Raw genomic sequence first — 27,229 nt, forward strand, 5'->3', positions numbered from 1 at the left:
GATCCCAGATATTTCTCTGACGAGGAGTCTGAGGGTCTTCCGTCTGATCCCACTCCCTCTCCTGAGAGACAGCTTTCTCCTCCCGAGAGTCTGTCTTTTGCCTCCTTTGTCCGGGAGATGTCTACGGCCATCCCCTTCCCGGTGGTTGTGGAGGACGAGCCCAGGGCTGAAATGTTTGAGCTCCTGGACTATCCTTCTCCACCTAAGGAAGCGTCCACTGTTCCCTTGCACCATGTCCTGAAGAAGACATTGCTTGCGAACTGGACCAAGCCATTAACTAATCCCCACATTCCCAAGAAGATCGAGTCCCAGTACCGGATCCATGGGGACCCAGAGCTGATGCGCACTCAGTTGCCTCATGACTCTGGAGTTGTGGATTTGGCCCTAAAGAAGGCTAAGAGTTCTAGGGAACATGCTTCGGCGCCCCCGGGCAAGGACGCTAGAACCTTAGACTCCTTTGGGAGGAAGGCCTACCATTCCTCTATGCTCGTGTCCAAGATCCAGTCTTACCAGCTCTACACGAGCATACACATGCGGAATAATGTGCGGCAGTTGGCGGGCTTGGTTGATGCTCTTCCCCCTGAGCAAGCCAAGCCTTTTCAGGAGGTGGTCAGGCAGCTGAAGGCGTGCAGAAAATTCCTGGCCAGAGGAGTTTATGACACTTTTGATGTTGCGTCCAGGGCCGCTGCTCAAGGTGTGGTGATGCGCAGGCTCTCATGGCTGCGTGCCGCCGACCTGGAGAATAGAATCCAGCAGCGGATTGCGGACTCGCCTTGCCGTGCGGATAACATTTTTGGCGAAAAAGTCGAGCAGGTGGTAGAGTCTCTCCACCAGCGGGACACCGCATTCGACAAGTTCGCCCGCCGGCAGCCTTCAGCTTCTACCTCTACAGGTAGACGATTTTTCGGGGGAAGGAAGACTGTTCCCTATACTTCTGGCAAGCGTAGGTACAATCCTCCTTCCCGACAGCCTGCGGCCCAGGCTAAGCCCCAGCGCGCTCGCTCTCGTCAGCAGCGTGCGACTCAGCAAGGCCCCGCGGCTCCCCAGCAAAAGCAAGGGGCGAGCTTTTGACTGGCTCCAGCAGAGCATAGCCGACATCCAAGTGTCAGTGCCGGGCGACCTGCCTGTCGGAGGGAGGTTGAAAGCTTTTCACCAAAGGTGGCCTCTCATAACCTCCGATCAGTGGGTTCTCCAAATAGTCCGGCAAGGATACACTCTCAATTTGGCTTCAAAACCTCCAAATTGTCCACCGGGAGCTCAGTCCTACAGCTTCCAGCACAAGCAGGTACTTGCAGAGGAACTCTCCGCCCTTCTCAGCGCCAATGCGGTCGAGCCCGTGCCATCCGGGCAAGAAGGGCTGGGGTTCTATTCCAGGTACTTCCTTGTGGAAAAGAAAACAGGGGGGATGCGTCCCATCCTAGACCTAAGGGCCATGAACAAATATCTCGTAAAAGAAAAGTTCAGGATGCTTTCCCTGGGCACCCTTCTCCCCATGATTCAGCAAAACGATTGGCTATGCTCTCTGGACTTGAAGGATGCCTACACACACATCCCGATACTGCCAGCTCACAGACAGTATCTGCGATTTCAGCTGGGCACACGCCACTTCCAGTACTGTGTGCTACCCTTTGGGCTCGCCTCTGCGCCCAGGGTGTTCACAAAGTGCCTAGCTGTGGTAGCAGCGGCGCTTCGCAGGCTGGGGGTGCACGTGTTCCCATATCTCGACGATTGGCTGGTGAAGAACACATCCGAGGCAGGAGCCCTGCAGTCCATGCAGATGACTATTCGCCTCCTGGAGCTACTGGGGTTTGTGATAAATTACCCAAAGTCCCATCTTCTCCCAGTGCAGAAACTCGAATTCATCGGAGCCCTGCTGGATTCTCGGACGGCTCGCGCCTATCTCCCAGAGGCGAGGGCCAACAACTTGTTGTCCCTCGTCTCGCGGGTGCGAGCGTCCCAGCAGATCACAGCTCGGCAGATGTTGAGATTGCTGGGCCACATGGCCTCCACAGTTCATGTGACTCCCATGGCCCGCCTTCACATGAGATCTGCTCAATGGACCCTAGCCTCCCAGTGGTATCAGGCCGCCGGGGGTCTAGAGGACGTGATCCACCTGTCCACGAGTTTTCTCGAATCCCTGTATTGGTGGACGATTTGCTCCAATTTGACTCTGGGACGTCCCTTCCAAATTTCTCAGCCTCAAAAAGTGCTGACCACGGATGCGTCTCTCCTGGGATGGGGAGCTCATGTCGATGGGCTTCACACCCAAGGAAGGTGGTCCCTCCAAGAAAGCGATCTACAGATCAATCTTCTGGAGTTGCGAGCGATCTGGAACGCTCTGAAGGCTTTCAGAGATCGGCTGTCCCACCAAATTATCCAAATTCAGACAGACAATCAGGTTGCCATGTTCTATGTCAACAAGCAGGGGGGCACCGGATCTCGCCCCCTGTGTCAGGAAGCCGTCAGCATGTGGCTCTGGGCTCGCCGTCAAGGCATGGTGCTCCAAGCCACATATCTGGCAGGCGTAAACAACAGTCTGGCCGACAGGTTGAGCAGGATTATGCAACCTCACGAGTGGTCGCTCAATTCCCGTGTGGTGCGACAGATCTTCCAGGCGTGGGGCACCCCCCTGGTGGATCTCTTCGCATTTCAAGTGAACCACAAGGTCCCTCAGTTCTGTTCCAGGCTTCAGGCCCACGGCAGACTGGCGTCGGATGCCTTCCTCCTGGATTGGGGGGAAGGTCTGCTGTATGCTTATCCTCCCATTCCTCTGGTGGGGAAGACTTTGTTGAAACTCAAGCAAGACCGAGGCACCATGATTCTGATTGCTCCCTTTTGGCCGCGTCAGATCTGGTTCCCTCTTCTTCTGGAGTTATCCTCCGAAGAACCGTGGAGATTGGAGTGTTTTCCGACCCTCATCTCGCAGGACGAAGGGGCTCTTCTGCATCCCAACCTCCAGTCCCTGGCTCTCACGGCCTGGATGTTGAAGGCGTAGACTTTGCCTCTTTGGGTCTGCCAGAGGGTGTCTCCCGCATCTTGCTTGCTTCCAGGAAAGACTCCACTAAGAGAAGTTACTTCTTTCATTGGAGGAGGTTTGCCGTCTGGTGTGACAGCAAGGCCCTAGCTCCTCGCTCTTGTCCTACACAGACCCTGCTTGAATACCTTCTGCACTTGTCTGAGTCTGGTCTCAAGACCAACTCTGTAAGAGTTCACCTTAGTGCAATCAGTGCATACCATTACCAAGTGGAAGGTAAGCCGATCTCAGGACAGCCTTTAGTTGTTCGCTTCATGAGAGGTTTGCTTTTGTCAAAGCCCCCTGTCAAGCCTCCTACAGTGTCATGGGATCTCAATGTCGTTCTCACCCAGCTGATGAAACCTCCTTTTGAGCCACTGAATTCCTGCCATCCGAAGTACTTGACCTGGAAGGTCATTTTCTTGGTGGCAGTTACTTCGGCTCGTAGAGTCAGCGAGCTTCAGGCCCTGGTAGCCCAGGCCCCTTACACCAAATTTCATCACAACAGAGTAGTCCTCCGCACTCACCCTAAGTTTCTGCCAAAGGTCGTGTCGGAGTTCCATCTGAACCAGTCAATTGTCTTGCCAACATTCTTTCCCCGTCCTCATTCCTGCCCTGCTGAACGTCAGCTGCACACATTGGACTGCAAGAGAGCATTGGCCTTCTACCTGGAGCGGACACAGCCCACCAGACAGTCCGCCCAATTGTTTGTTTCTTTTGACCCCAATAGGAGGGGAGTGGCTGTAGGGAAACGCACCATATCCAATTGGCTAGCAGATTGCATTTCCTTCACTTACGCCCAGGCGGGGCTGGCTCTTGAGGGTCATGTCACGGCTCATAATGTCAGAGCCATGGCTGCGTCGGTAGCCCACTTGAAGTCAGCCTCCATTGAAGAAATTTGCAAAGCTGCGACGTGGTCATCTGTCCACACATTCACATCTCATTACTGCCTGCAGCAGGATACCCGACGCGACAGTCGGTTCGGGCAGTCAGTTCTTCAGAACCTGTTTGGGCTTTAGGATCCAACTCCACCCCCCGAGGGCCCTGTTTGTTCTGTTCCAGGCTGCACTCTCAGTTAGTTGGTAAATTTTTTAGGTCAATCTCAGTTATGTCCTCGCCGTTGCGAGGTCCAATTGACCATGGTTGTTGTTTTGAGTGAGCCTGGGGGCTAGGGATACCCCATCAGTGAGAACAAGCAGCCTGCTTGTCCTCGGAGAAAGCGAATGCTACATACCTGTAGAAGGTATTCTCCGAAGACAGCAGGCTGATTGTTCTCACAAACCCGCCCGCCTCCCCTTTGGAGTTGTGTCTTCCCTTGAAGTGTATTGTCTTGCTACATACTGGACTGGCCGGCTCGAGCCGGTTTCGGGCGGGAAGACGGCCGCGCATGCGCGGTGCGCGCGGGCGCGCGAGGGCTAGCAAAGGACTTTGCTAGTGAAGTTTCCGATTGGAGGGGCTGCCGTGGACGTCACCCATCAGTGAGAACAATCAGCCTGCTGTCCTCGGAGAATACCTTCTACAGGTATGTAGCATTCGCTTTAGGGCACCTTTCTGTGCCCTATTTGTTATAAAAAGAGGTCTAGCTCAAAACATCTAAGTTTTTTTAGTCCTGGACGATTTTGTTTTGTTCCATTATGGCTGAAAAACATCTTAAGTCTTAGGAATGCCCAAGTCTCAGCCTGAACGCGCCACTGACACGCCCCCCTTGAGATTCGGACTCAGTTCTGACGGACTTCATAGAAAAACGTCTAAAAATAGGTTTCGAAAATACTGATTTGGGCATTTTTGTGAGAAAAACGGCCAAATGCTGCTTTACAGTGCCATAGTGGGGGCGGCAGGCACCTGGGGCGGGTTGCTGCTGTGCACCCCCCCCCCCCCCTGGGAGCAGCACGGCCCCCCCCCCCCTCCGGCACGCACCCTCCCTCCCCCCCCCCCTCCCCCGGAGCACATTGTAACTTACTTTGGCAGCGAGGGGCGGGCGGGAACACCGATCCGCCCCCGAGCCCATGTCGCTGGGAGCTGCGTCGGCTCCATTGGTTCCTTGCTCTCTCTGCCCCGGAACAGGAAGTAACCTGTTCCGGGGCAGAGGGAGCAAGGAACCAATGGAAACGACACCCCCCCCCCCCCCCCCCCAGCAGCGTGCACCCGGGGCGGACCGCCCCACCGCCCCCCCCCCCCTTCCTACACCACTGCTGCTTTATGCCACTTTTTAGACGTTTTTCTGCTTTGAAAATGAGCCCAAAAGTATTGTGACAAGAGGCACAAGACGTAGCAAATGAGGTGAAGACAGAACAGAGAAGGCTGGGATGAGTGGTGTGAAATTCTCTTCACATGTAAAATGAGACTGTCAGACCAGTGCTTATATTTCCCTCTGAACATGATAAACATGGGTTTGCTTCTGCCTGAGAAAATTTAACCGCCGTGGGTAGACACGAGGCAGGATTGGGTGTCATGTCGGCATCTGTTCTGTTTAAGTGAATGTAAAATTCATGTTTTAACCCTAATCAAGCTCACCTAAGCAGACGCAATTTGATAAGTCTGACAGTGGTGTCTTAAGGGTCAAAACAGTTAGCGAGGATCACCTTCCTGTAGCTGAAGGTCTCCAGACTGGTTCCTGAGAATAGTTCAGTCAGTAATTGGGAACGGGGACACGAAGAGCAAGTGATTGGCAATGATGAGATGGCTATAGCCACTTCACGGACAAAGGTGCCAGATCTTTCTGTCTTAGCTTACTAGTGCCATACAGAATGCAAATAAGCCTATAATTTGAGACCATCAGATTCTGAGCAGGTAGTTTCTATCAAGATTAAATGCATTAGTCTGTACTATGACCTATAGCCTGCTAGACATCGCTCAGTACATCATTTAACAAAGGTGTTCGATACAATCACATTTTGCTAGCTTTTTAAGCAACCTGAACTGTGCCCAGAGACCTTGCGATAAATGTAATTAAATCACACAGAAAGCTTTACTATAGGAAGTGCAATGAAGAGGAGATGCGTTTTGCTAAGAAAAGAAATGTTGTCTATTTCTTCATTCTTTCATGGAAAAGAAAATAAGACGATACCTTTTTTTACTGGACTAAATACATTTTTTGATTGGCTTTCGAAGGTAATCAACAAAAGTATTACGTTTAGTCCAATAAAAAAAAGGTATCATCTTATTTTCTTTTCTCTGTTTCATTTTACTTCACTCCCAATATTGAGAGAATTCCTTGTATGTGTCTAGGGGGGGTTATTTCTGTTGGGCTTAGCACCCCCAATAATTTTGAAAATTGGCTCTTATGCTTCGGTCAAAGCCCTTATCAATCCTTCTCCAGTATCTTGGGGTCTCAATGTCGTTTTCATCCAGCTGCTGAAAGCTCAATTCGGGCCACTGGATTCCTGCCATCTGAAGTATTGGACCTGGAAGGTCATTTTCCTTGATAGCTGTTCCTTCAACTCGTAAGGTCGGTGAGCTTCAGACTCTAGTAGCTCAAGCGCCTTACCTTACTTTTCATCTTAACAGAGTAGTTCTCCGCATGCAGCCAAAGTTCTTACTGGCGGTGGTATCGGAGTACCATCTGATCCAGTCAATTGTCTTGCCAACATTCTTTCTCCCTCATCTTACAAGCCCTGGCGAAAGCAAGCTGCGCACTTTTTACGTGGAACGGACGAGCCCCCTCAGACAGTCCGCCCAGTTGTTTATTTCTTTTAATGCCAGTTGCTGTCAGAAACCGTACCATTTCTTCTTGGCTAGCAGATTGCATTTCCTTCGTTTTTGTCCAAGCTGGACTGACTCTAGAGGGCCATGTCACGGCTCACAAAATTAGAGCCATGGCTGAGTCGGTGGCTCATCTAAGATCAGTCACTATTGAAGAGATCTGCAAAGCTGCGGCGTGGTCATCAGTCCACACATTCACATCTCACTACTGCCTTCAGCAGGATAGCCGACGCAACAGTCGGTTTGGGCAGTCGGGGCTGCAGAACTTATTTGGGGTTTAGAATCCAACTCCAACCCTCCTAGGCCCATTTTTGTTCTGTTCCAGGCTACACTCATTTAGATGTTTCTTCTTTTCAGGTCAATTTTTATTCTGGCCTCGCCGTTGCGAGACTCAATTGACCACTGTTTGTTGTGTTGTGTAAGCCTGGAAGCTAGGGATACCCCACTTGTGAGAATATCAGCCTGCTTGTCTTCGGAGAAAGAGTAGTTACTTACCTGTAACAGGTGTTCTCCGAAGACAGCAGGCTGCATATTCTCACAAACCCTCCCACCTCCCCTTTTGGAGTTGTCTCCTTCATCTTTTGGATTTAACTGAGGGGCGTGTCCGCACGGCGAGCGGGAAGATGTGTGCGCACATGCGCGGTGCGATCGCTCGCGCGACGGAACGCCGTTGAAGAGATTTTTAGATTTTGCTTTAAAATCCTCCGGGGCCGACGTGACGTCACCCACTTGTGAGAATATCAGCGGTGTGCTGGAGCAGGCTCTCACAGCTCTCGAGACTTTAACACTCCACTTCATTCTTTCAAAAATAGAAAGATAGGTTGTGATGGCAGATAAGGACCAGTCTGCAAGGTTGTTTCTATTATTGTCACAGCCGCTTCTCATTGAAATGAAACGGGCGCTAGCAAGGTAATCACCTTCTGCCATTAATATTTTTAAGGGAAGTTCCAGCGTCCCCCCTCCCTCCCTCCCTCCCAGTTCCAGGGTCCCCCCTCCCTTCTTCCCAGTTCCAGGGTCGTCGTCCCTCCCTCCCTCCCTCCCTTCCTTCCAGTTCCAGGCCCCCTCCCTCCGAATTTTAAATGTCATCCTGACTTACCTTGTCGGGGTTACGACGGCAGGCAACAACGGTAAAAAGTGTGCAGGCTCGGCACTTACTTCAGTTTTCCATTCTCTGTCTCTCAGCTCTGGTCCCGCCCTCATTTCCCGTTTCCGCAAGGGCGGGACCAGAGCTGAGAGACAGAGAAGGGAAAACTGAAGTAAGTGCCGAGCCTGCACACTTTTTACCGCGCGGGGTAAGTCAGGATGACTTTTAAAATTCAGAGGGAGGGGGCCTGGAACTGGAAGGGAGGGAGAGACGACAACCCTAGAACTGGGAGGGAGGGGGGACCCTGGAATTGGGAGGGAGGGGGACGCTGGAACTGGGAGGGAGGGGGGGGACAGATGACGACCCTGGAACTCGGAGGGAGGGAACGAACTGCCGGTGGGTGAATATTATATGCAGCCTTCCCTTCCCTCCGAGGGCGGAGCACTGAGAGCGAGTGCAAGGCCTGTGGTTGGTCCCTGCTCCTTCTGACATTCCCTCGAGGGCGGGACAGTGATCGGGAGTGCGATTACGAACCCTACGAACACTACACGGCTTCACTGCCACGCTGCCACGGAGTCAGCTTCAGAACGTTGGAGGTGCGAATTATTATATTAGATATCGTTATTCTGTTTTCTTTAAAGTGTCATTCCAACATACCCAACCAACGACTCAGCTACAGTATGTTGAAATATTCCTTTTTGGGACAGCCTATCACTTTGCAGTTAAGTCTTGATCTAGAAAGCACAGGGCTAGATTTTATCAGTCACACGCTTAAGTGCTAGATATTCTCTTAATTACACTCATAATTGCTTAACTTTAGGCAGCATCTGGCACACAGAAATACTTACCCTGAGCCACTGGAAAGGTGTGGGTTAAGTTCAAATACTGGACTAACATCTTATTTCATACTAAGCTTTTGGAGTGTGTCTACTCTTCATCAAGTCAGTAAGAAAAAGAATACTAGAGAATGAAATTCAGCAAAGCAGAGGCACATTCTCTCTTCTTTCCCTCGTTCTGCTTTTCTGCATTTATTCTCATTTCCATTTCCTGCATCACGAAGCCACCTAGGTTAAATTTAAATTGTACCTGAGAAGAGTCGGCTGAGGGGAGGTATGATAAATGTCTATAAAATACTGATTGGAGTGGAACAGGTGGACGTGAATCGCTTGTTCACTCATTCCAAAAATACTAGGACTAGGGAGCACACAATGAAGCTACAAAGTAGTCAATTTAAAACAAATCAGAGAAAATATTTCTTCAGTCAACGAGTAATTAAACTCTGGAATTTGTTGCCAAAGAATGTGGTTTTTAAAAAAAAGCAGTTAGCTTAGCAGGGTTTAAAACAAAAGTTTGGATAACTTCTTAAAAGAAAAGTCCATAAGCCATTATTAAGATGGACTTGGGGAAATCTACTGCTTATTTCTAGGATAAGCAGCATAAATTCTATTTTACTGTTTTGGGATCTTGCCAGGTACTTGTGATCTGGATTGGCCACTGTTGAAAACAGGATACTGGGCTTGATGGACCTTCTAGGGGTCCTTTTACTAAGGTGCGCCGAAAAGTGGCCTGCGCTGGTCTAGACATGTGTATTGAACGCGTGCAGGTTCATTTTTCAGCGTACCTGCAAAAAAGGCCTGGGGGGTGTTTTGGCTGAAAATGGACATGCGGCAAAATAAAAATTGGTGTGCATCCATTTTGGGCCTGAGGCCTTACTGCCACCCATTGACTTAGCAGTAAGGTCTCATGTGTTAACTTGGCAGTAATCGTCAGCGCGTGTACAATGCTAATTACTGCCTGGTTAGCGTCGTATGCTGGAAATTTTCCGGCGCGTGTAGTGGGCGTAAAAAATGAAATTACCACCCGGGCCACACGGGTAGCCAGGCTGTAGCTCCGAATTGGCATGCATTGGGCGCGTGTAGGCCAGGGGCGTAGCTAGGAGCATGGGCCCCCTCAGATCTAGTCCTGGCCCCTGGTTTGCTGGTGGGGTCCCCAACCCCCCGCCAGCCGAAGCCTTCTTCAGCGCCAGTCTCCGGTGCGTTCGCTGATCTGTGCTGCTGTCTTCTTGAGTCCTGACGTTGAACGTGCAGGATGTCAGGACTCAAGAAGACAGCAGCAAAGATCAGCAAACGTGCTGGAGACCGGAGCTGAAGAAGGCTTCGGCTGGGGGGGGGGGGCTTGGGGACCCCTGCCAGCAAAGGTACCTTGCGACGGTGGTGGTGGTGGCGGCGGGGGAGGTCGCAGGCGGCGGGCGGGGGTCAGTGGCGGCGGGCGGGGGGTCAGATGTGGCGGGGGAGGGGCGGCAGCTGGGGGAGGCGGGCTAAAATGTGTCCCCCCACCTTGGGCTCTGGACCCCCCTCCCGCCGAGGTCTGGCTACACCCCTTGTGTAGGTGGCTAAGCTTAGTAAAAGGGCCCCTTATATTCTTATTTTGTTATGCAAAGTAAGCAAGAAAGAAAGCCCACACATTCAAAACCCCACCGCCTTTAATATCAGAGCAGTGATGTTAACATTGTTCAAATAAACACTGGCTTCCAAAGACAGGTTTTCCACTTACTTGCAAGGCAGCCAACAAGCAAACATCTTTATTCATAAGGCACCTTTCCCGTGTCAGAACAGATGTAAAAATGCTTCATTCCAAAACCACGTGTAGACAGCAATATGATCATTTTTTGCCCGTTTCCTTCCCTGGTTTTAATGAGAAGCTATTAAGATTTTCTGCCAAGATCAGGCACGTGGGGAAATTGTAAATTCCAGAATGATACACACTAACCATAAAAGCATTTTAATAAATAAGCCACTTTTTCAAAGATGATAAAACATTACTGGCCAAGTAGAGTTTCAGTAAAATAAAAAAAAAAGAGTGTTCTCGGAGAGCACAGCATACAAAGCTAATTTTCAGTTGTAGCCTGTACAATAATCAACAAGTGAGGAAAAAAGGAATCCAAGGAGAAAGTTTCCTAAAAGCCCATTCTATTTATTGAAATTCAACACAATAGTGGTTAGGGTGGTGGAATTTTGGTCCTGAGGAACTGAGTTCCATTCCCACTTCAGGCACAGGCAGCTCCTTGTGACTCTGGGCAAGTCACTTAACCCTCCATTGCCCCATGTAAGCCGCATTGAGCCTGGCCATGAGTGGGAAAGCGCAGGGTACAAATGTAACAAAAATAAAATAGATACTATTGGAGATTCTACATGGAATGTTGCTATTCCGCTAGCAACATTCCATGTAGAAGGCTGCGCAGGCTTCTGTTTCTGTGAGTCTGACGTCCTGCACGTATGTGTAAGACGTCAGACTCACAGAAGCAGAAGCCTGCGCGGCCACATTGGTGATCTGCAAGGGCCGACTTCTACATGGAATGTTGCTAGTGGAATAGCAACATTCCATGTAGAATCTCAAATAGTAGCAACAGTGGAGGAGTGGCCTAGTGGTTAGGGTGGTGGACTTTGGTCCTGGGGAACTGAGTTCGATTCCCACTTCAGGCACAGGCAGCTCCTTGTGACTCTGGACAAGTCACTTAACCCTCCATTGCCCCGTGTAAGCCGCATTGAGCATGAGTGGGAAAGTGCGGGGTACAAATGCAACAACAAAAAAAAATTTGCAAGTCAGCTGGAGGCATAACTCAACACAGGCAGTGTTTCCAGCCTGCTGCCTGCATCAGGAGTTCAATCCTCTGTTTGAATGGAAAGCATAATTAAAATAATATCAATTTAAAAAATGACATGACGTACAAAAGGTGCATTGAAAAATGGGCTGCGCTAGTGCAGGTGTGTGTTTTGGGCACGGGCAGATCTATTTTTCAGTGCGCCTGTAAAAAAGGCCTTTTTAAAATTTTTGCCGAAAATGGACATGTGGCAAAATAAAAATTGGTGTGTGTCCATTTTGGGTTTGAGACCTAACCGTTGCCAGCCATTGACTTAGCAGTAAGATCTCACACGATAACCGTGCGGTAATCGTCTACTTGCGTAGAATGACAATTACTGCCCGGTTTTTGCTGCGCGCCAGAAAAAAAACATTATTTTCCGGCACGCGTAGCAGACGCACATCAAAAATGAAATTACCACAAGGGCCATGTGGTAGCCGGGCGGTAACTCAAAATTGACGCGCATTGGGTGCGTGTAGGCGCCTACGCAGCTTAGTAAAAGGGCCCCAAAATAAACACATCAAAATGAATCTAACACATAGTAACATAGTAGATGACGGCAGAAAAAGACCTGCACGGTCCATCCAGTCCGCCCAACAAGACAACCCACACGCGCCACCCTCCGTGTATAGCCTACCTTGATTTGTATCTGTCTTTTTCAGGGCACCGACCGTATAAGTCTGCCCAGCACTAGCCACGCCTCCCAACCAGCAGCCCCTTGATTTGTATCTGTCATTTTCAGGGCACAGACTGTATAAGTCTGCCCAGCACTAGCCCCGCCTCCCAACCACCAGCCCCTTGATTTGTATCTGTCATTTTCAGGGCACAGACTGTATAAGTCTGCCCAGCACTAGCCCCGCCTCCCAACCACCAGCCCCTTGATTTGTATCTGTCTTTTTCAGGGCACAGACCGTATAAGTCTGCCCAGCACTAACCCCGCCTCCCAACCAGCAGCCCCTTGATTTGTATCTGTCATTTTCAGGGCACAGACTGTATAAATCTGCCCAGCACTAGCCCCACCTCCCAACCACCAGCCCCTTGATTTGTATCTGTCCTCTTCAGGGCACAGACCGTATAAGTCTGCCCAGCACTAACCCCGCCTCCCAACCACCAGCCCCGCCTCTGCCATCCAATCTCCGCTAAGCTCCCGAGGATCCCTTCCTTCCGAACAGGATTCCTTTATGTTTATCCCACGCATGTTTGAATTCCGTTACCGTTTTCATCTCCACCACCTCCCGCGGGAGGGCATTCCAAGCATCCATATTCCTAAATGTCAATGAACAGCAAATACAATATAAAATGAATGTCGCCATAAAAAACAAAAAGATAACAAATAAACAAATGATGTTTCAGAGGACTTTTTTCTTGTTGTCTCCTATATTGCATCATGTTAGTCCAAATTAAAGCAAAAACAAAAAAGGAGGTAAAAACCCTCACGAAACCGTGAGATACAAAACAAAAAGTGAGGAGAATGGATGAGGATACCAAAAAATATGTATTTATTCACATGAAAAAATTTTTTAAAAAATAACAAATTGTGCACGAAATGGACCCGACACGGCCGTGTTTCGGCCCTAAGGCCTGCCTCAGGGGTCTTTGCAACCTCAGAAGATATACCTCGGAATGTGTGCTCCAAGGGAAATATCGAGACAAAACTCTCTTAGGTCTCCTCTCCGAAGAGATATCTACAATTGTGAATTATATTGAAATTGTAGATATCTCTTCGGAGAGGAGACCTAAGAGAGTTTTGTCTCGATATTTCCCTTGGAGCACACATTTCATTGATATTCTAACAGAATGGGTGTTGGTAGGTGAGAGGAGGGTAATAAACAGAGAAATAAACAATATCAATGAAATGCTTTGATGTCCCCATGCATACCTCCGACCCACCCCCACCCTCCCACTCTGTCAGACTGTCAAAGTAATGCTTTGATGTTTCTCTTATATATACTATCTGCTACCTCATTTGCTTATTTCCGATCTGAGGAAGAAGGGCAACCTTCGAAAGCTAATCAAGAAATGTATTAACTTAAGTCCAATAAAAAAGGTATCATCTTATTTTCTTTTCCATGTTTTATTTTGTTTGATTTCTATTGATAACAATTATCAGTTTAAAGATTCTTTTATCTCTATCATATCGCCTCTCTTCCAGTATATGCATGGTGAGGTCCTTAAGCCTGTCCCTATATGTTTTATGACATAAACCATTTACCAGTTTGGTAGCCATCCTCTAGACCAACTCCATCCTGTTTATATCTTTCCGTAGGTGCGGTCTTTAGAACTGCACGCAGTACTCTAAATGGAGCCTCACCAGAGACTTATACAAGGGCACTATCGCCTCTGTTTTCCTGCTGGTCATCCCTCTCCTTATGCAACCAAGCATCTTTCTGGCTTTGACTGTCGCCTTTTCTGCCTGTTTGGCCACCTTAAGGTCATCAGACACAATCACCCCCAAGTCCCACTCTTCTTTTGTACACAGAAGCACTTCACCCCCTATACTGTACCGTTCCCTTGGATTATTGTAACCCAAGTGCATGACCCTACATTTCTTGGCATTAAACCTTAGTTGCCAATTTTCAGACCATTCTTCAAGCTTCGCTAGATCCTTCCTCATGCCAACATGGTCCTAACATAGTAGATGACAGCAGAAAAAGACCTGCATGGTCCACCCAGTCTGCCCAACAAGATAAACTCACATGTGTCATTTTTTGTGTATACCTTACCTTGATTTGTACCTGTCTTTTTCAGGGCACAGACCGTATAAGTCTACCCAGCACTATCCCTGCCTCCCAACCACCCGCCCCGCCTCCCACCCACCGGCTCTGGCACAGACCGTATAAGTCTGCCCTGCCTCCCACCACCGGCTAAGCTTCTCGGGATCCCTTCCTTCTGAGCAGGATTCCTTTATGTTTATCCCACGCATGTTTGAATTCCGTTACCGTTTTCCTCTCCACCACCTCCCGCGGGAGGGCATTCCAAGCATCCACCACTCTCTCCTTGAAAAAATACTTCCTGACATTTTTTTTGAGTCTGCCCCCCTTCAATCTCATTTCATGTTGTATAGTGATCGTATGAGGTATAAGTGGAGGGTCGGAAGGGATGAAGATTGCGTGTTGTCCAGTACAATTGTAGTCTTGCTGTGTTGCTGGATGAAGAGGTTTACTTGGGGTCATTGGGGTAGGCCGTTTTGAAGAGGTTGGTTTTTAGTGATTTCCTGAAGTTCAGGTGGTCGTGGATTGTTTTCACAGCTTTTGGGAGGCCATTCCATAGTTTTGTGCTTACGTAGGAGAAGCCGGATGCGTACGCTGTTTTGTATTTCAATCCTTTCCAATTTGGGTAGTGTAGGTTTAGGTAGGATCTTGACGATCTGACTTTGTTTCTTATTGGCAGATCTATAAGGTCTGTCATGTATCCTGGGACTACGCCGTATATGATTTTCTGGACTAAGGTGTAGATTTTGAAAGTGATCCGTTCTTTGATTGGGAGCCAATGCTACTTTTCTCGAAGGGGTGTGCTGAAATTTATTTGTGTGCTTAAATTTATAGAATTCTGAAATTTACACAGGTAAGTGTACACTTACATGCATAAAAGTAGATGGTCAATCTAGTCTGCCCAACAGTCACACTAATTATTAAATACTTGATCCTGGTTTTTCTTCACCATTTCTGGGACATAGACCATGAAAGTCCACCCAATACTGTCCTTGCATTCCAACCACTATTCTTAAAATGGCTTCAGCATGTAAATGCAAGGGAGTGTTCGCAAAGGAGAGGCATGGGCATCATAGGCGCCTGGTATAAGAGGCTTGGGGAGGCTAAGCCTCCCCAGCCACAGCAGGAAAGGGTTAGGTGTCCGTGGGAGGTTTTGGGCGGGCAAACGGCGCCGTGAGTGTCCCCTTCCCTCCCTTTCCCTTGCTTACTATCTGCCCCGCGCCATCTTTAATTTACCTCCATCCCAGCGTCGGCCACGTCATTTCAAAGCCCGCCCTTCTGCCCGTCTCTATTCTTCCCTCCCTTCACGATGTGAGTTCGTTCCGCAGAGTCCCGCCCTCAAGGAAATGATGTCAGAAGGCGGATGTTTGCGGAATGAATCACGTCGCAAAGGGAGGGAAAAATAGAGATGGGCAGCAGGGCGGGCTTTGAAATGACGTGGCCGACGGTGGGACGGAGGTAAATTAAAGATGGCGCGGGGCAGATAGTAAGCAAGGGGAGGGAAAGGGGAGACCCATGGTGCCGCTCGCCCAGATGGATGGAGGCAGAGGAGAGGAGAATCGCGCTGGGTATGGATGGAGGGGGGCAGGGGACAGAAGGGAATTGCTGGATATGCATGGAGGGCAGGGGAGAGGAGGATTGCTGGACATGGATGGAGGGGAGGTCAGGGGAGAGGAGATTTGCTGGACATAGATGGATTTTATTTATTTATTTATTACATTTTGTTGAAATTCTTTCAACAAATCCCAATAAAATTACATGTCCCAATAAATGTATATACAGAGAAACAAAAATAAGAGAAACAAAAATAGTAGAATTTTTTTCTTTTTATTCAACTGCCATTTGGATGACAGGGCTATGCAAGAATATTACATAGGAAGCAAGTATAGGAACAATCTCATCAAATACAGAGATGAAGTTGCCTGTTATGCTTGCCAACCTCTGTTCTTACTTTCATCTCATGGTCATGCTGTAGACATCCTGTTACTCTACTCCCTTCTTTCTCAGGACTCTCAGCACATTCTTTATAAAGGTTATTATAATGTCAGATTTTCAGTGTCAGCTATTCCAGCTGCACTTCTGGAGTCCATTTTATATTTGTGACTCCATTTTGTCAGTTTTAATATATACAATTTGTACCCCGCGCTTTCCCACACATAGCAGGCTCAATGCGATGGAGGGGAGAGTAGAGTTGCTGGACATGGGTGGGTGGCTAGAGGGGAGAGGAGGGTTGCTGGACATGGGTGGATGGAGGGGAGGGCAGGGGAGAGAAAGGAGGGTTGCTGGACATGGGTGGATGGAGGGCAGGGGAAGAGGAGGGTTGCTGGACATGGATGAAGGGAAGCGAAGACAGGAAGGAGATGCATATGGATGGAGGGAAAGGGAGAGAGAAGAAATGCTGGACATGGATGGAGGGGAGGGAAGAGAGAGGAAGGAGATGAGATTAGGGAAAAGGGAGAAAACCTGCACATCGATGGAGAAAATAGGCAGAAGCTGGATCCACTGGACAGTCAAGTCTGCAGAGGACCCAGCTTTTACTTACGGATGCAAGGCAAGAAATGAAGAAGAAAGGCGGAAAGTAAAGAAATAAATGGAAAGGAAGCCCTGGAAACGGAGTTAAGAGGACAGATAGCAGCAGAATCGGATACTTGGCCAGCATGATCAGAAAAACAAAGTCACCAGACAACAAAGGTAGAAAAGATCATTTTATTTTCATTATAGTGTTTGGAATATGTCCACTTTGAGAATTAGGTGTTCAACATTAAAAGTTTATTTACTTATTTATGACATTTTATCCCACATTAAACATGAATTAGGATGTTTTGTGGCTCTACATGAGAATTGTGATATTATGATCCCTTGTTTCAATATTGTTGACAGTCTACATTTTCCGTATGGGTGGTATATTGGTGTATTAGGTTCTGCCCAGTGTAATATTTATGGTACAGTAAGGTTCAGAGTGTGTTTTTGCACAAAGTTGTGCATAGTGTTTTGCAGTTGAGCGATTGTGGTTAGAATATGCTTTGAGCAACCACTTTATTCTTTGACATATGATACATATCTAATATCTAAATTTAATAAAAGGTATTAATTGTGACTTTTGTTTTTATTTATTTATTTTTTCTGTGTGTTATCAGACAATTATGGATTTAAGCTCCACCCCTTTAGCCTCCCCAAACAGTTGGGCCACCGACCGCCTATGACGGGCATATCTAGTTGGGGCTAACATTCATTTAGGCTACTTATAGAATACTGTAATCTATGGTTGTAAACGTTGCACGTAGGCATGAGTGTTTATTCCTGTCATACGCTTAGCCAGTGAAAGTAGGAAAGGATGGAGCTGCCTGGCTGTTTCTCAGGTTCAGGAGATGAGAGAAGAAAAGGAGGGTCAGAGGTTCAAGCATTTGGAGAAAGAGATACAACAAGGTGTTTTGTGAAATCAAGAATCCCCACACCCACTGTTCTCTCTAAATTGAGCGGGAGTCCTCCAAGAACAGTCCTGCCATCGGGTGGTGCTGTTTCTCTTATCACATTTTCAATAGCGAGGGACAGGCAAGCTCTGCAGGACTCCAGGGAACCTGCCTGTCTCTAGAAATTGATAACACAATATGTCAATTATGTTAACACTGGCAGCAATGTAATTTCGAGGACTCCCACCCAGCTTAGAGGGAACAGTCCAAAGAGAGTCCAACATGCAGAAAAGGGACATGAAGTTGTCCCAAGAGAGTGAGCCAGCAAGGATCTGCCTTTAACTGTTAGGGGTGGGCATTCAGTTTTGCTTTTCAATTCAGTTCCTTTTTAATTTGTTGTTTTTGCTTCATTTCACTTCATTTGTTGTGTTTCTTTAAAACAACAAAATAATATTAATAATAATAAAAGGAAAATGAGAAAATACAAGTCAGACCTCTCCAATAAAGCCCTCCTCAGCCTGCTACAGTCCTCACCTCTTCTGTGGGCAGGTGCGATCGTCCATCACTCTCGGCCCAGACTGGCTACTTTTCAAAATGGCAGCGGCCTCAAGTCAGCTGGCACCCCTTCCTGATATGAGAGAGTCTGCCACATTTCAAAATATCTATTCAGATCCCTTCCCTGGGTTTGATCTCAGCCATGTTTCTTACTGAGGAAAATCATTTCCTTTTCCAGATGAGATCAATGCTTGAATTTCACGGCTGTCTGACCTGTGAAATGAATTTAGGTATTATAGACTTTCCAGAGATACCTCATTTGTAAAAACTTGATGCAGTGTGATTGTACAGGGAGAGTCTAGAAACACAGATAAGGTCTCTTTATAGATTTTGTAGATTCTGCAGGGATAAATGTGATTCTGTCTGTACAGTAGTGAAGGTACTCTCACACAATATGAAGTACCGCAGTCGAGGTGACTAGTTCAGTGTTTCTCAATCCAGTGTGAGATACGCCCAGCTTATTGGGTTTTCAAGAGATAAATTTGAAAGCAGTGCCGCTATCACAAATATGTCGTGGAAATTCATTGTAGATATCCTGAAAACCCAAATGTTTGGCACGTGTCTTGAGGACTGTGTTGAGAATCACTGTAATGGCCAGAGGATTGGCACCAGGGGCGTAGCTACTATGGGGCCACGGGGGGCTGGGCCCCCGTAGATTTGGCCCTGGACCCCCCTCTCGACGACCCTCTCAACCCCCCCCCTCCCACCACCAACCTGCCGTCGCTGTCTGCTACCTTTGCTGGCGGGGAACTCCAACTAAAACTGCTCCAGGGACCTGCATACTGCAGTCATGGAGCTGGGTATGACATTTGAGGCTGGCAGAGAGGCTGGCAAAAAAATATATATTTTTTTTTTTTAGGGTGGGAGGGGGATTGGTGACCACTGGGGGAGTAGGGGGAGGTCATCCCAGATTCCCTCCTGTGGTCATCTGGTCAGTTTGGGCACCTTTTTGAGGCTTGGTCGTGAAATAAAAGGGACCAAGTAAAGCCGGCCAAATGCTCGTCAGGGCCGCCCTTCTTTTTTCCATTATCGGCTGAGGACGCCCATCTCTTAAGCATGCTCCAGTCCCACCTTCGCTACACCTCCGACACGCCCCTGTGAACTTTGGTCATCCCCGCGATGGACTGCAGTTGAGGGCGCCTAAAATTGGCTTTCGATTATGCCGATTTGGCGACCCTGAGAGAAGGACACCCATCTCCTGATTTGTGTCGGAAGATGGGCGCCCTTCTCTTTCGAAAATGCCCCTGATTGAGGAGTAATAGGCCTTGGGACTCACCAGTTATTTGGTATGTTGTCTACTGTTTTCTGCCTGTTTTGTTTTGGGGTTTATCACAATAAAAGCATTTTACATATTTTTCATTTTTGTATATTGCGAACAGTGTCTTACTCCTGTTTAGGCCTTGGGCAATGGCTCCCCTACGAAGCAAGACCCTTTAGCTGGGTGCACTGTTCTGCTATGTTTGTCCTGAGTTTTCTCCATTTACCAGCCTTACAGATTGTTTCTGTAGAGCTTCTGAGATAACCCTAACCCCAACCTAGGGAGGACAGGCTACGCTAATTCCATGAAAGCCCACATGTTCTATTTTTTACATGTGGGCATCACCTGAAGCTAATGTCAACCTATCAAACACACATCCTTTGTCATCTAAACCAGATAACCTTCATTAGGAATTACTTGCTGAAAAGGTTTCTGTTGAATTCCTGGCCAAGTGAAGATTGGATGATTAGTGGTGGCTGCCACTGTGCAAATTGTACATAAGTTCATAAATATTGCCATACTGGGAAAGACCAAAGGTCCATGGAGCCCAGCATCCTGTTTCCAACAGTGGCCAATACAGGTCACAAATACCTGGCAAGATCCCAAAAATGTACAAAACATTTTATACTGCTTATCCCAGCAATAGTGGATTTTCCCCAAGTCCATTTAATAACGGTCTATGGACTTTTCCTTTAGGAAGCCATCCAAACCTTTTTAAACTCCGCTAAGCTAACTGCCTTTACCACATTCTCTGGCAACAAATTCCAGAGTTTAATTACACGTTGAGTAAAGAAACATTTTCTCTGATGCATTTTAAATTTACTACATTGTAGCTTCATCGCATTCCCCCTAGTCCTAGTATTTTTGGAAAGCGTGAGCAGACGCTTCACATCTACCCGTTCAACTCCACTCATTATTTTATAGACCTCTATCATATCTCCCTTCAGCTGCCTTTTCTCCAAGCTGAAGAGCCCTAGCCGCTTTAGCATTTCCTCATAGGGAAGTCGTCCCATCCCCTTTATCATTTTCATCACGCTTCTCTGTAAACAGTTCATTTTCAGCCTATTCATCTGTAAAACTCGATGAAGTTCAGACACAAATGTCTTGCCGGACCTCTTTCATGCTGCTTCCACGCTTGCCTAGAGCATGACAATTCTGTAACATTTTGTCATCATCGTCCCAGTACCAGGAAAGGCAGGGGAGTAAGGAAGAGCAGTCACCCCATACTGCTTTGTGGAATGTGGTAATCGGTCAAAGAAAACCATGGTAAACTTTCAACTCCCCTATCGAAGTGGGGAGTTTTTAACGTGGCAAGTCTACAAATAAGTGCCTCATTTTAGGTGTCGCAAAAGGGGGCACTCACCCCCAGATTCTATATAGTGCGCCTAGATTTATGTGCGATTACGTGCATAAATCTAGGCATATTTTATAGCTATGTGCTTACATTAATTGTTTTAGCAAGCTGTCAAGCGTTGTTAACGGCTCTTAACAAGCAATAGCGAGCACTAATTGGCAAAAGTTAGGATTTACACGCGTACATTGCTAAGCGTATTCTGTAATGTAATGCGCCTAAATTCTAACACACACGGGTAATAAGGGGCATGGTTAAGGGCGTAGAAATGGGCGTTTCATGGGCATTCCAAAATGCGCATGCATTGTTATAAAATATGGGCTAGTGCACTTAAATCTACACGCAGGGATTTACACCAGCTTTTCACTGGCGTAAATGGACATGCATAGATTCAGTCGCATAAGCTACGCCTAAGCGTATTCTAAATATCACACGTAGATTTATGCATGGTATTTAGAATATGCTTAGGCAACAAACAGTCACAGGGAATCCTCCGCTGAATTATGAATAATAACAACTCACAGCCAGCGGGTATAATAAGTCAAATGTGGAACATTAAATGAGAACCAAGGAGGAGGGGACCTCAGACCAATACCACCTTTTTAATCAATAAAATGATCATTATGTGGTGACGATTGCATAATCATTGTCGGAGCAGCAACAAGCAATAAGCTAAGTAGCTGTGGTGTGAAATATTTATTGATGGTATAGCACCGTTATAGAGTAAAGACGCACTGTTAAGGGAGGAGGATGGTAGGGGATCAATGATTATGCAATCGTCACCACATAATGATCATTTTATTGATTAAAAAGGTGGTATTGGTCTGAGGTCCCCTCTTCCTTGGTTCTCATTTAATGTTCCACATTTGACTTATTATACCCGCTGGCTGTGAATATGCTTAGGCATACATTACCCCAATTGCAAAGGACTCAAGTACAAAACCTATTATTTATTTATTTATTGCACTTGTATCCCACATTTTCCCACCTATTTGCAGGCTCAATGTGGCTTACAGAGAACTGTCATGGCATAGCCATGTCAGGTTACATCATACAATTGGTGTTACAAAGAAGTTAAAGAAGGCAAGAGGATTTGTTCAAGCATTTGTAGGAAAGTACATTCTGAGTAAAGTTGGATAGGTGTTGTGTTATAGCTAGTTAAGGGTTCTCGTGGTAGGCTTTGTTAAAGAGGTAAGTCTTCAAGGCTTTGTGGAAGTTAGTTAATTCGTTGATCTTTCTCAGGTGAATTGGGAGTGAATTCCATAGCTGCGTACTCATATAGGAGAAGCTGGTCGACTGAGTTAATTTGTATTTAAGACCTGTGCAGCTGGGGAAGTGTAGGTTGAGATGGGTGCGGGATGATTTCTTAGCATTTCTTGGTGGTAAGTCAATGAGGTCTAGCATGTAGGTCGGGGCATCTCCGTAAATGATTTTATGAACAATCATGCAAATCTTGAATGTGGTACGTTCTTTAAATGGTAGCCAGTGTAAATTCTTTCTTAGAGGTTTTGCACTTTCATATTTTGTTTTCCCAAATATGAGTCTGGCTGCAGTATTTTGGGCTGTTTGAAGTTTTTTGATCCAACTTCTCCTTCTTAGGCAGCCAACTCTGGAATGCCCTCCCCAGACCCATCCGATCAATTAGCGACTACCTACCCTTCCGGAAATCACTAAAAACCCACCTGTTCAAGTAAGCCTACCCAAATGAACCAATCTAATCCTAGGATCCCTTCTACCCAATATATATCCAGAAGACGACAATGACTCAGACTACATCTCCCACCTAATTTCCCTATACCTTTCCCTGTCCCATCCCCCTCCCGCCCCCTCTACCCCTCCTCCAATGCTCATCTATCCCTTGCTCATACCTCTCCTGCTCCCCTCACCCTTCCCCATCTTTACCTACCTATCTCTTTTATTATTCTGCTATTATTAACCTATATTTTCTCTATCAATACTCTGTAATCCATATTATTATGTAAGCCGCATTGAACCTGCTTTAAGTGGGAAAGCGAGGGGTACAAATGTAATAATAGTTAATTAATTAATTGCCTAACGTGTTAAAATTTAGGTGCCATACATAGAATCGGGTCATTAGTGCCAATTCTATAATGGAAAGCCTCATTGGTGCTCCAAAAGATAGACATGCCTACTTCCAGCAGGTCAATGACTGGCATAAGTGGGAGGGCCTAAGGGCGGGAACAGAGAAGGGGTGGGGAAGATAGGCTCTATCCAAACAAAGGGGGAGACGTATAATTTAATTAAACAATGATATTTATTGCAAATGGTCAACTATTTGCAATAAATATCATTGTTTAATTAAGCTATACGTCTCTCCCATTGTTTGGATAGAGCCTATCTTCCCCACCCCTTCTCTGTTCCCTCCTATTTGTCTCGTGGGGGATTAAGTGCACCTCCACACTTTGTGTGGTTTTTCTCTGGAGGGCCTAAGGGCACCATGCAATGCATGCAATTGATAGTATTCTATAAGTTGCACACATCACTTGGCGACACAACCATGACACCCATGATCCACCTACATGCACGCCCCCCCCCCTTAAGGATGCACACCAAACAATTTAGGCACACTGATTATAGAACTGCGTTTAGCACATACATATGTAACTGCCAATTATTGGTGTCAATCATGCATATGAGTGCTGTTATTCTAAAATCTAGGAACACCATTTGTCCTGGAGTGGAGTGGAGGAGTGGCCTAGTGGTTAGGGTGGTGGACTCTGGTCCTGGGGAACTGAGTTTGATTCCCACTTCAGGCACAGGCAGCTCCTTGTGACTCTGGGCAAGTCACTTATCCCTCCGTTGCCTCATGTAAGCCGCAATGAGCCTGCCATGAGTGGGAAAGCGCAGGGTACAAATGTAACAAAAATAAAATAGATACTATTGGAGATTCTACATGGAATGTTGCTACTACTGGAGATTCTACATGGAATGTTGCTATTCCACTAGCAACATTCCATGTAGAAGCCTGCGCAGCCACATTGGTGATCTGCAAGGGCCGACTTCTACATGGAATGTTGCTAGTGGAATAGCAACATTCCATGTAGAATCTCAACTAGGAGCAACAGTGGAGGAGTGGCCTAGTGGTTAGGGTGGTGGACTTTGGTCCTGCGGAACTGAGTTCCATTCCCACTTCAGGCACAGGCAGCTCCTTGTGACTCTGGGCAAAGTCACTTAACCCTCCATTGCCCCATGTAAGCCGCATTGAGCCTGCCATGAGTGGGAAAGTGCAGGGTACAAATGTAACAAAAATAAAATAAAAAAATATAAGATGCAGTAAGTAGCGCACATTAAATTGGGCAAGCGCCCAATTTGACTGTTGTAAGCCACATTGAGCCTGCCTGTGGGTGGGAAATTGTGGGATATAAATGCTATAAATAAATTTATGTGTGCTATGTAATTGAGCAACGAGGCAATCAATGATGATAATTGGTCAATAAGCAATTATTATCACTAATAGGCAATAATTGGAATTTACACACGCTTCTGTTTAGACAAATTCTAAAAAGAGGCGCACATAAATTCTAACGCGTGTAGCTGAAAAGGGGGCACAGCTATAGGAGGAGTGTGAGCATGTCAGGGTCATCACGCAAATTTACGCATGTTGTGTTAGAATTTGGGAGAGCGCACTTACATTTAGGTGAGGGTATTTGCGCCAGGTTTTCAATTGCGTAAATGGACACGCCTACATGTAGGCACATTCCCCGGCCATATGTACTGTTCTATATACTGTGCCTAACCTTAGGCACATTATATAGATTAGCTCTAAGTGCTTTTCTCAGTCACATCTAGATTTTAGACGCAATTTACAGAATCTGGCCCATGGTGCCTAAATTTAGGTGTCAGCTTATAGAATGACCTTTGACAGCTTTGGTTCACTTGGCTTCTTTTGGGATGTTGGAATATAAAATAATTTCAGCAGAGTCTCGATTATCTGACGTAAGTGGGATCAGCCCGTTGTCAGATAAGTGAAAAGTTGGACAATACAGAAAACAGTGTACTTTAAAAAATATGTTTACTAATGTAACCCTGTAGGTTAGGATGGAACAGGATGGAGTTGGTCCAGAGGGCGGCTACAAAATTGGTAAGCGGTCTTGGACATGGACATAAAACATATAGGTACAGGCTCAGGAACCTCAACATTTATACGCTGGAAGAGAGGAAGGAGAAAGGAGATAAGACAGAGCTGTTTAAATATCTCAGGGGCATTAATATACAGGAAGTGAGACTTTTTCAAATGAAGGAAAAGTCTGGAATGAGAGGGCCTATGATGAAGTTAAGAGGAAATAGGCTTAGGAGGAATCTAAGAAAGCATTCGTTCAGGGAGAGGGTGTTGGAAACGTGAAATGGCCTCCCAGTAGAGGTCATGGAGATGAGGACTGTGTCGGAAATTAAGAAAGTGTGGGATAAGCACATGGGATCCCTTAGGAAAAGGATTAGTTAGTAGTTGTGGAGGATGGGCAGACTGGATGGGCCATTTGGCCTTTATCTGCCATCATGTTTCTATGTTTCTATATGTTTTTAAATAAAAATACTTGGTCAACAGGATCAGGTCCAGATGATCTAGGTCAAGAGGCAGGACCGTCAATGACATTGCCATGGTTGAAAGTAGCAGGAAGGTCTGGTGGTCCAAGCCCAGGCAGGATCGGGACTGAAGAAGTTTTGCAGTTGAGGGTTGCCACGGATGCTGACGTACCACAGTAAATCAGCCCATCTCTGTTCATGCCCGACTCCTGACCTTCTCAGCAGATGCGCAGGAAAACCACACATGCACAACAGAATCCCTGAGCAGGCCTAACACGGCCTGCCCCTCACACACCCAAAGCATGCGCTCAGTCAGCCCGAACTCCTCGGGCGCCGTGTCAGTGCAGCCCAATACTGCCTGTTCATCGCAGTACTCCAGCATCCGCGGCAACCCTCAACCTGAGCTTCTTCAGCCTCGATCCTCCCTGGGCTTGGACCACTGAATCTTCCTGCTACCATGGCAACTTTCAACCGCAGCAATGTCACTGCTGGTCCTCCCTCCTGACCCAGACCATCCGGACCCGATCCTGTTGACCAGGTATTTTTATTTTTAAAATATATTCTGATCTACAGGGTTACACTAATACTAATCAGCAATGGAAAAAAATTGTAGAGCAGGCAATTTGAGCACAAATACAGAGCAGTGACATCACTGGGGGGGGGGGGGGGGCTCTGTCGGATATGCCAGGCGGTCGGATTACTGAAGGTCGGATAATCGAGACTGTACTGTACTGTATTTGCAGCTGTTACTATAGAGTGAATAACACTGCTACTTTTTCTTGCAGATACTGGTTGACTAACAAAGTCCACATTAAGCGTCCGACCACTGGCCTGCTAATGTACACCCTAGCTACTCGCTTCTGTAACAGGATCTATCTGTACGGCTTTTGGCCTTTCCCCCGGGACATCAACCAAAATCCTGTCAAATATCACTACTACGACAGCCTGAAGTATGGGTATACTTCCCAAGCCAGCCCGCACACCATGCCTTTGGAGTTCAAAGCCCTACAAACTCTGCACCAGCAAGGAGCATTGAAACTTATTGTTGGAATGTGTGATGGTGCCACATAATGTCAATTTACGAGTCAAGGTTCTGTGGATACAAGGGAGAAAGGGAGAACGAAGAAGGATGACCCAGGAACAATTCCGTTTGTTCTACCGTATAAGCAAAATGCAAAACTTGAATGGGTATTCTTGTTGTGTAATAGATGTCCAGGGAGGAGTAGGCGATACCAAGTGCTGAATGTTTAACTGTTGCCGAATGTTTGTCTGCGGAAATGAGTCGTAAAATGGAAGAGCATTAGAAAGTCTTTCTGCAAATATGAATGTTGTCCCATTTCGATAGATTGTCAGTTTTTGTAGATATTGAATGAAAGTTAGGCAAGAAAACTACTGATGCACAGAAGAAGAGAGGTTTTGGATAATACACTGTGATGTAACATATGATAGGTTAACTTGGAAGGGATAGATACAAAAATGACCTAAAGGAAGTCCTGATCCCAAATGAAAGGGAAATGACAGACTTCAGGGTCAGAGAGCAGCAGCCTAGTCTGTGTTAACGGTAACAACTAGAATGAACTTTGATAGGTAATCCTTGATTTTAAAAGAAAAAAAACATCTGAGAATTTATCTCACTAACAATGCTGGGAATCAGAACAGTCAATGATGACAAAAAATGCTGAAATAAAGCAAGAAGCTTTACACCAGGTGTTCAGAATGAGCGTATACTGCAGTGTTAAAATAATAAACCCTAAAATGTATGGATCACATGTTTGAATTTCAGGGGTCTGCAGCGTACTTCTTTTCTATCATTGAGCTTTTAAACAGCAAACTGTATCATGAAGCTAGTTTTTGCTTTTTAATAGTGAAAGATGCTAATCTATCAATGGGCTTCTTGCACGATTAAACCACCAACAGGGATATAATCGAAAGAGAAGGACGCCCATCTTCCGACACAAATTGG

At 46.7% G+C, this 27,229-nt stretch overlaps 1 protein-coding gene across 1 annotated transcript in view; it reads left to right on the forward strand.

The window, feature by feature from the left end:
* The window catches only part of ST8SIA2 (ST8 alpha-N-acetyl-neuraminide alpha-2,8-sialyltransferase 2), a 227,648-nt gene extending 200,682 nt beyond the window's left edge, over positions 1 to 26,966 (forward strand). Inside the window, exon 6 of the mRNA XM_030190444.1 lies at positions 26,052 to 26,966. Coding sequence (XP_030046304.1) covers positions 26,052 to 26,337 — 286 coding nt within the window. The 3' untranslated portion in view covers positions 26,338 to 26,966. The remainder of the gene's footprint in view (positions 1 to 26,051) is intronic.
* The last annotated feature ends 263 nt before the right edge of the window (positions 26,967 to 27,229 follow it).

The sequence above is a fragment of the Microcaecilia unicolor genome, chromosome 1, assembly GCF_901765095.1.
Source record: "Microcaecilia unicolor chromosome 1, aMicUni1.1, whole genome shotgun sequence".
In the NCBI taxonomy this organism is placed as follows: Eukaryota; Metazoa; Chordata; class Amphibia; order Gymnophiona; family Siphonopidae; genus Microcaecilia; species Microcaecilia unicolor.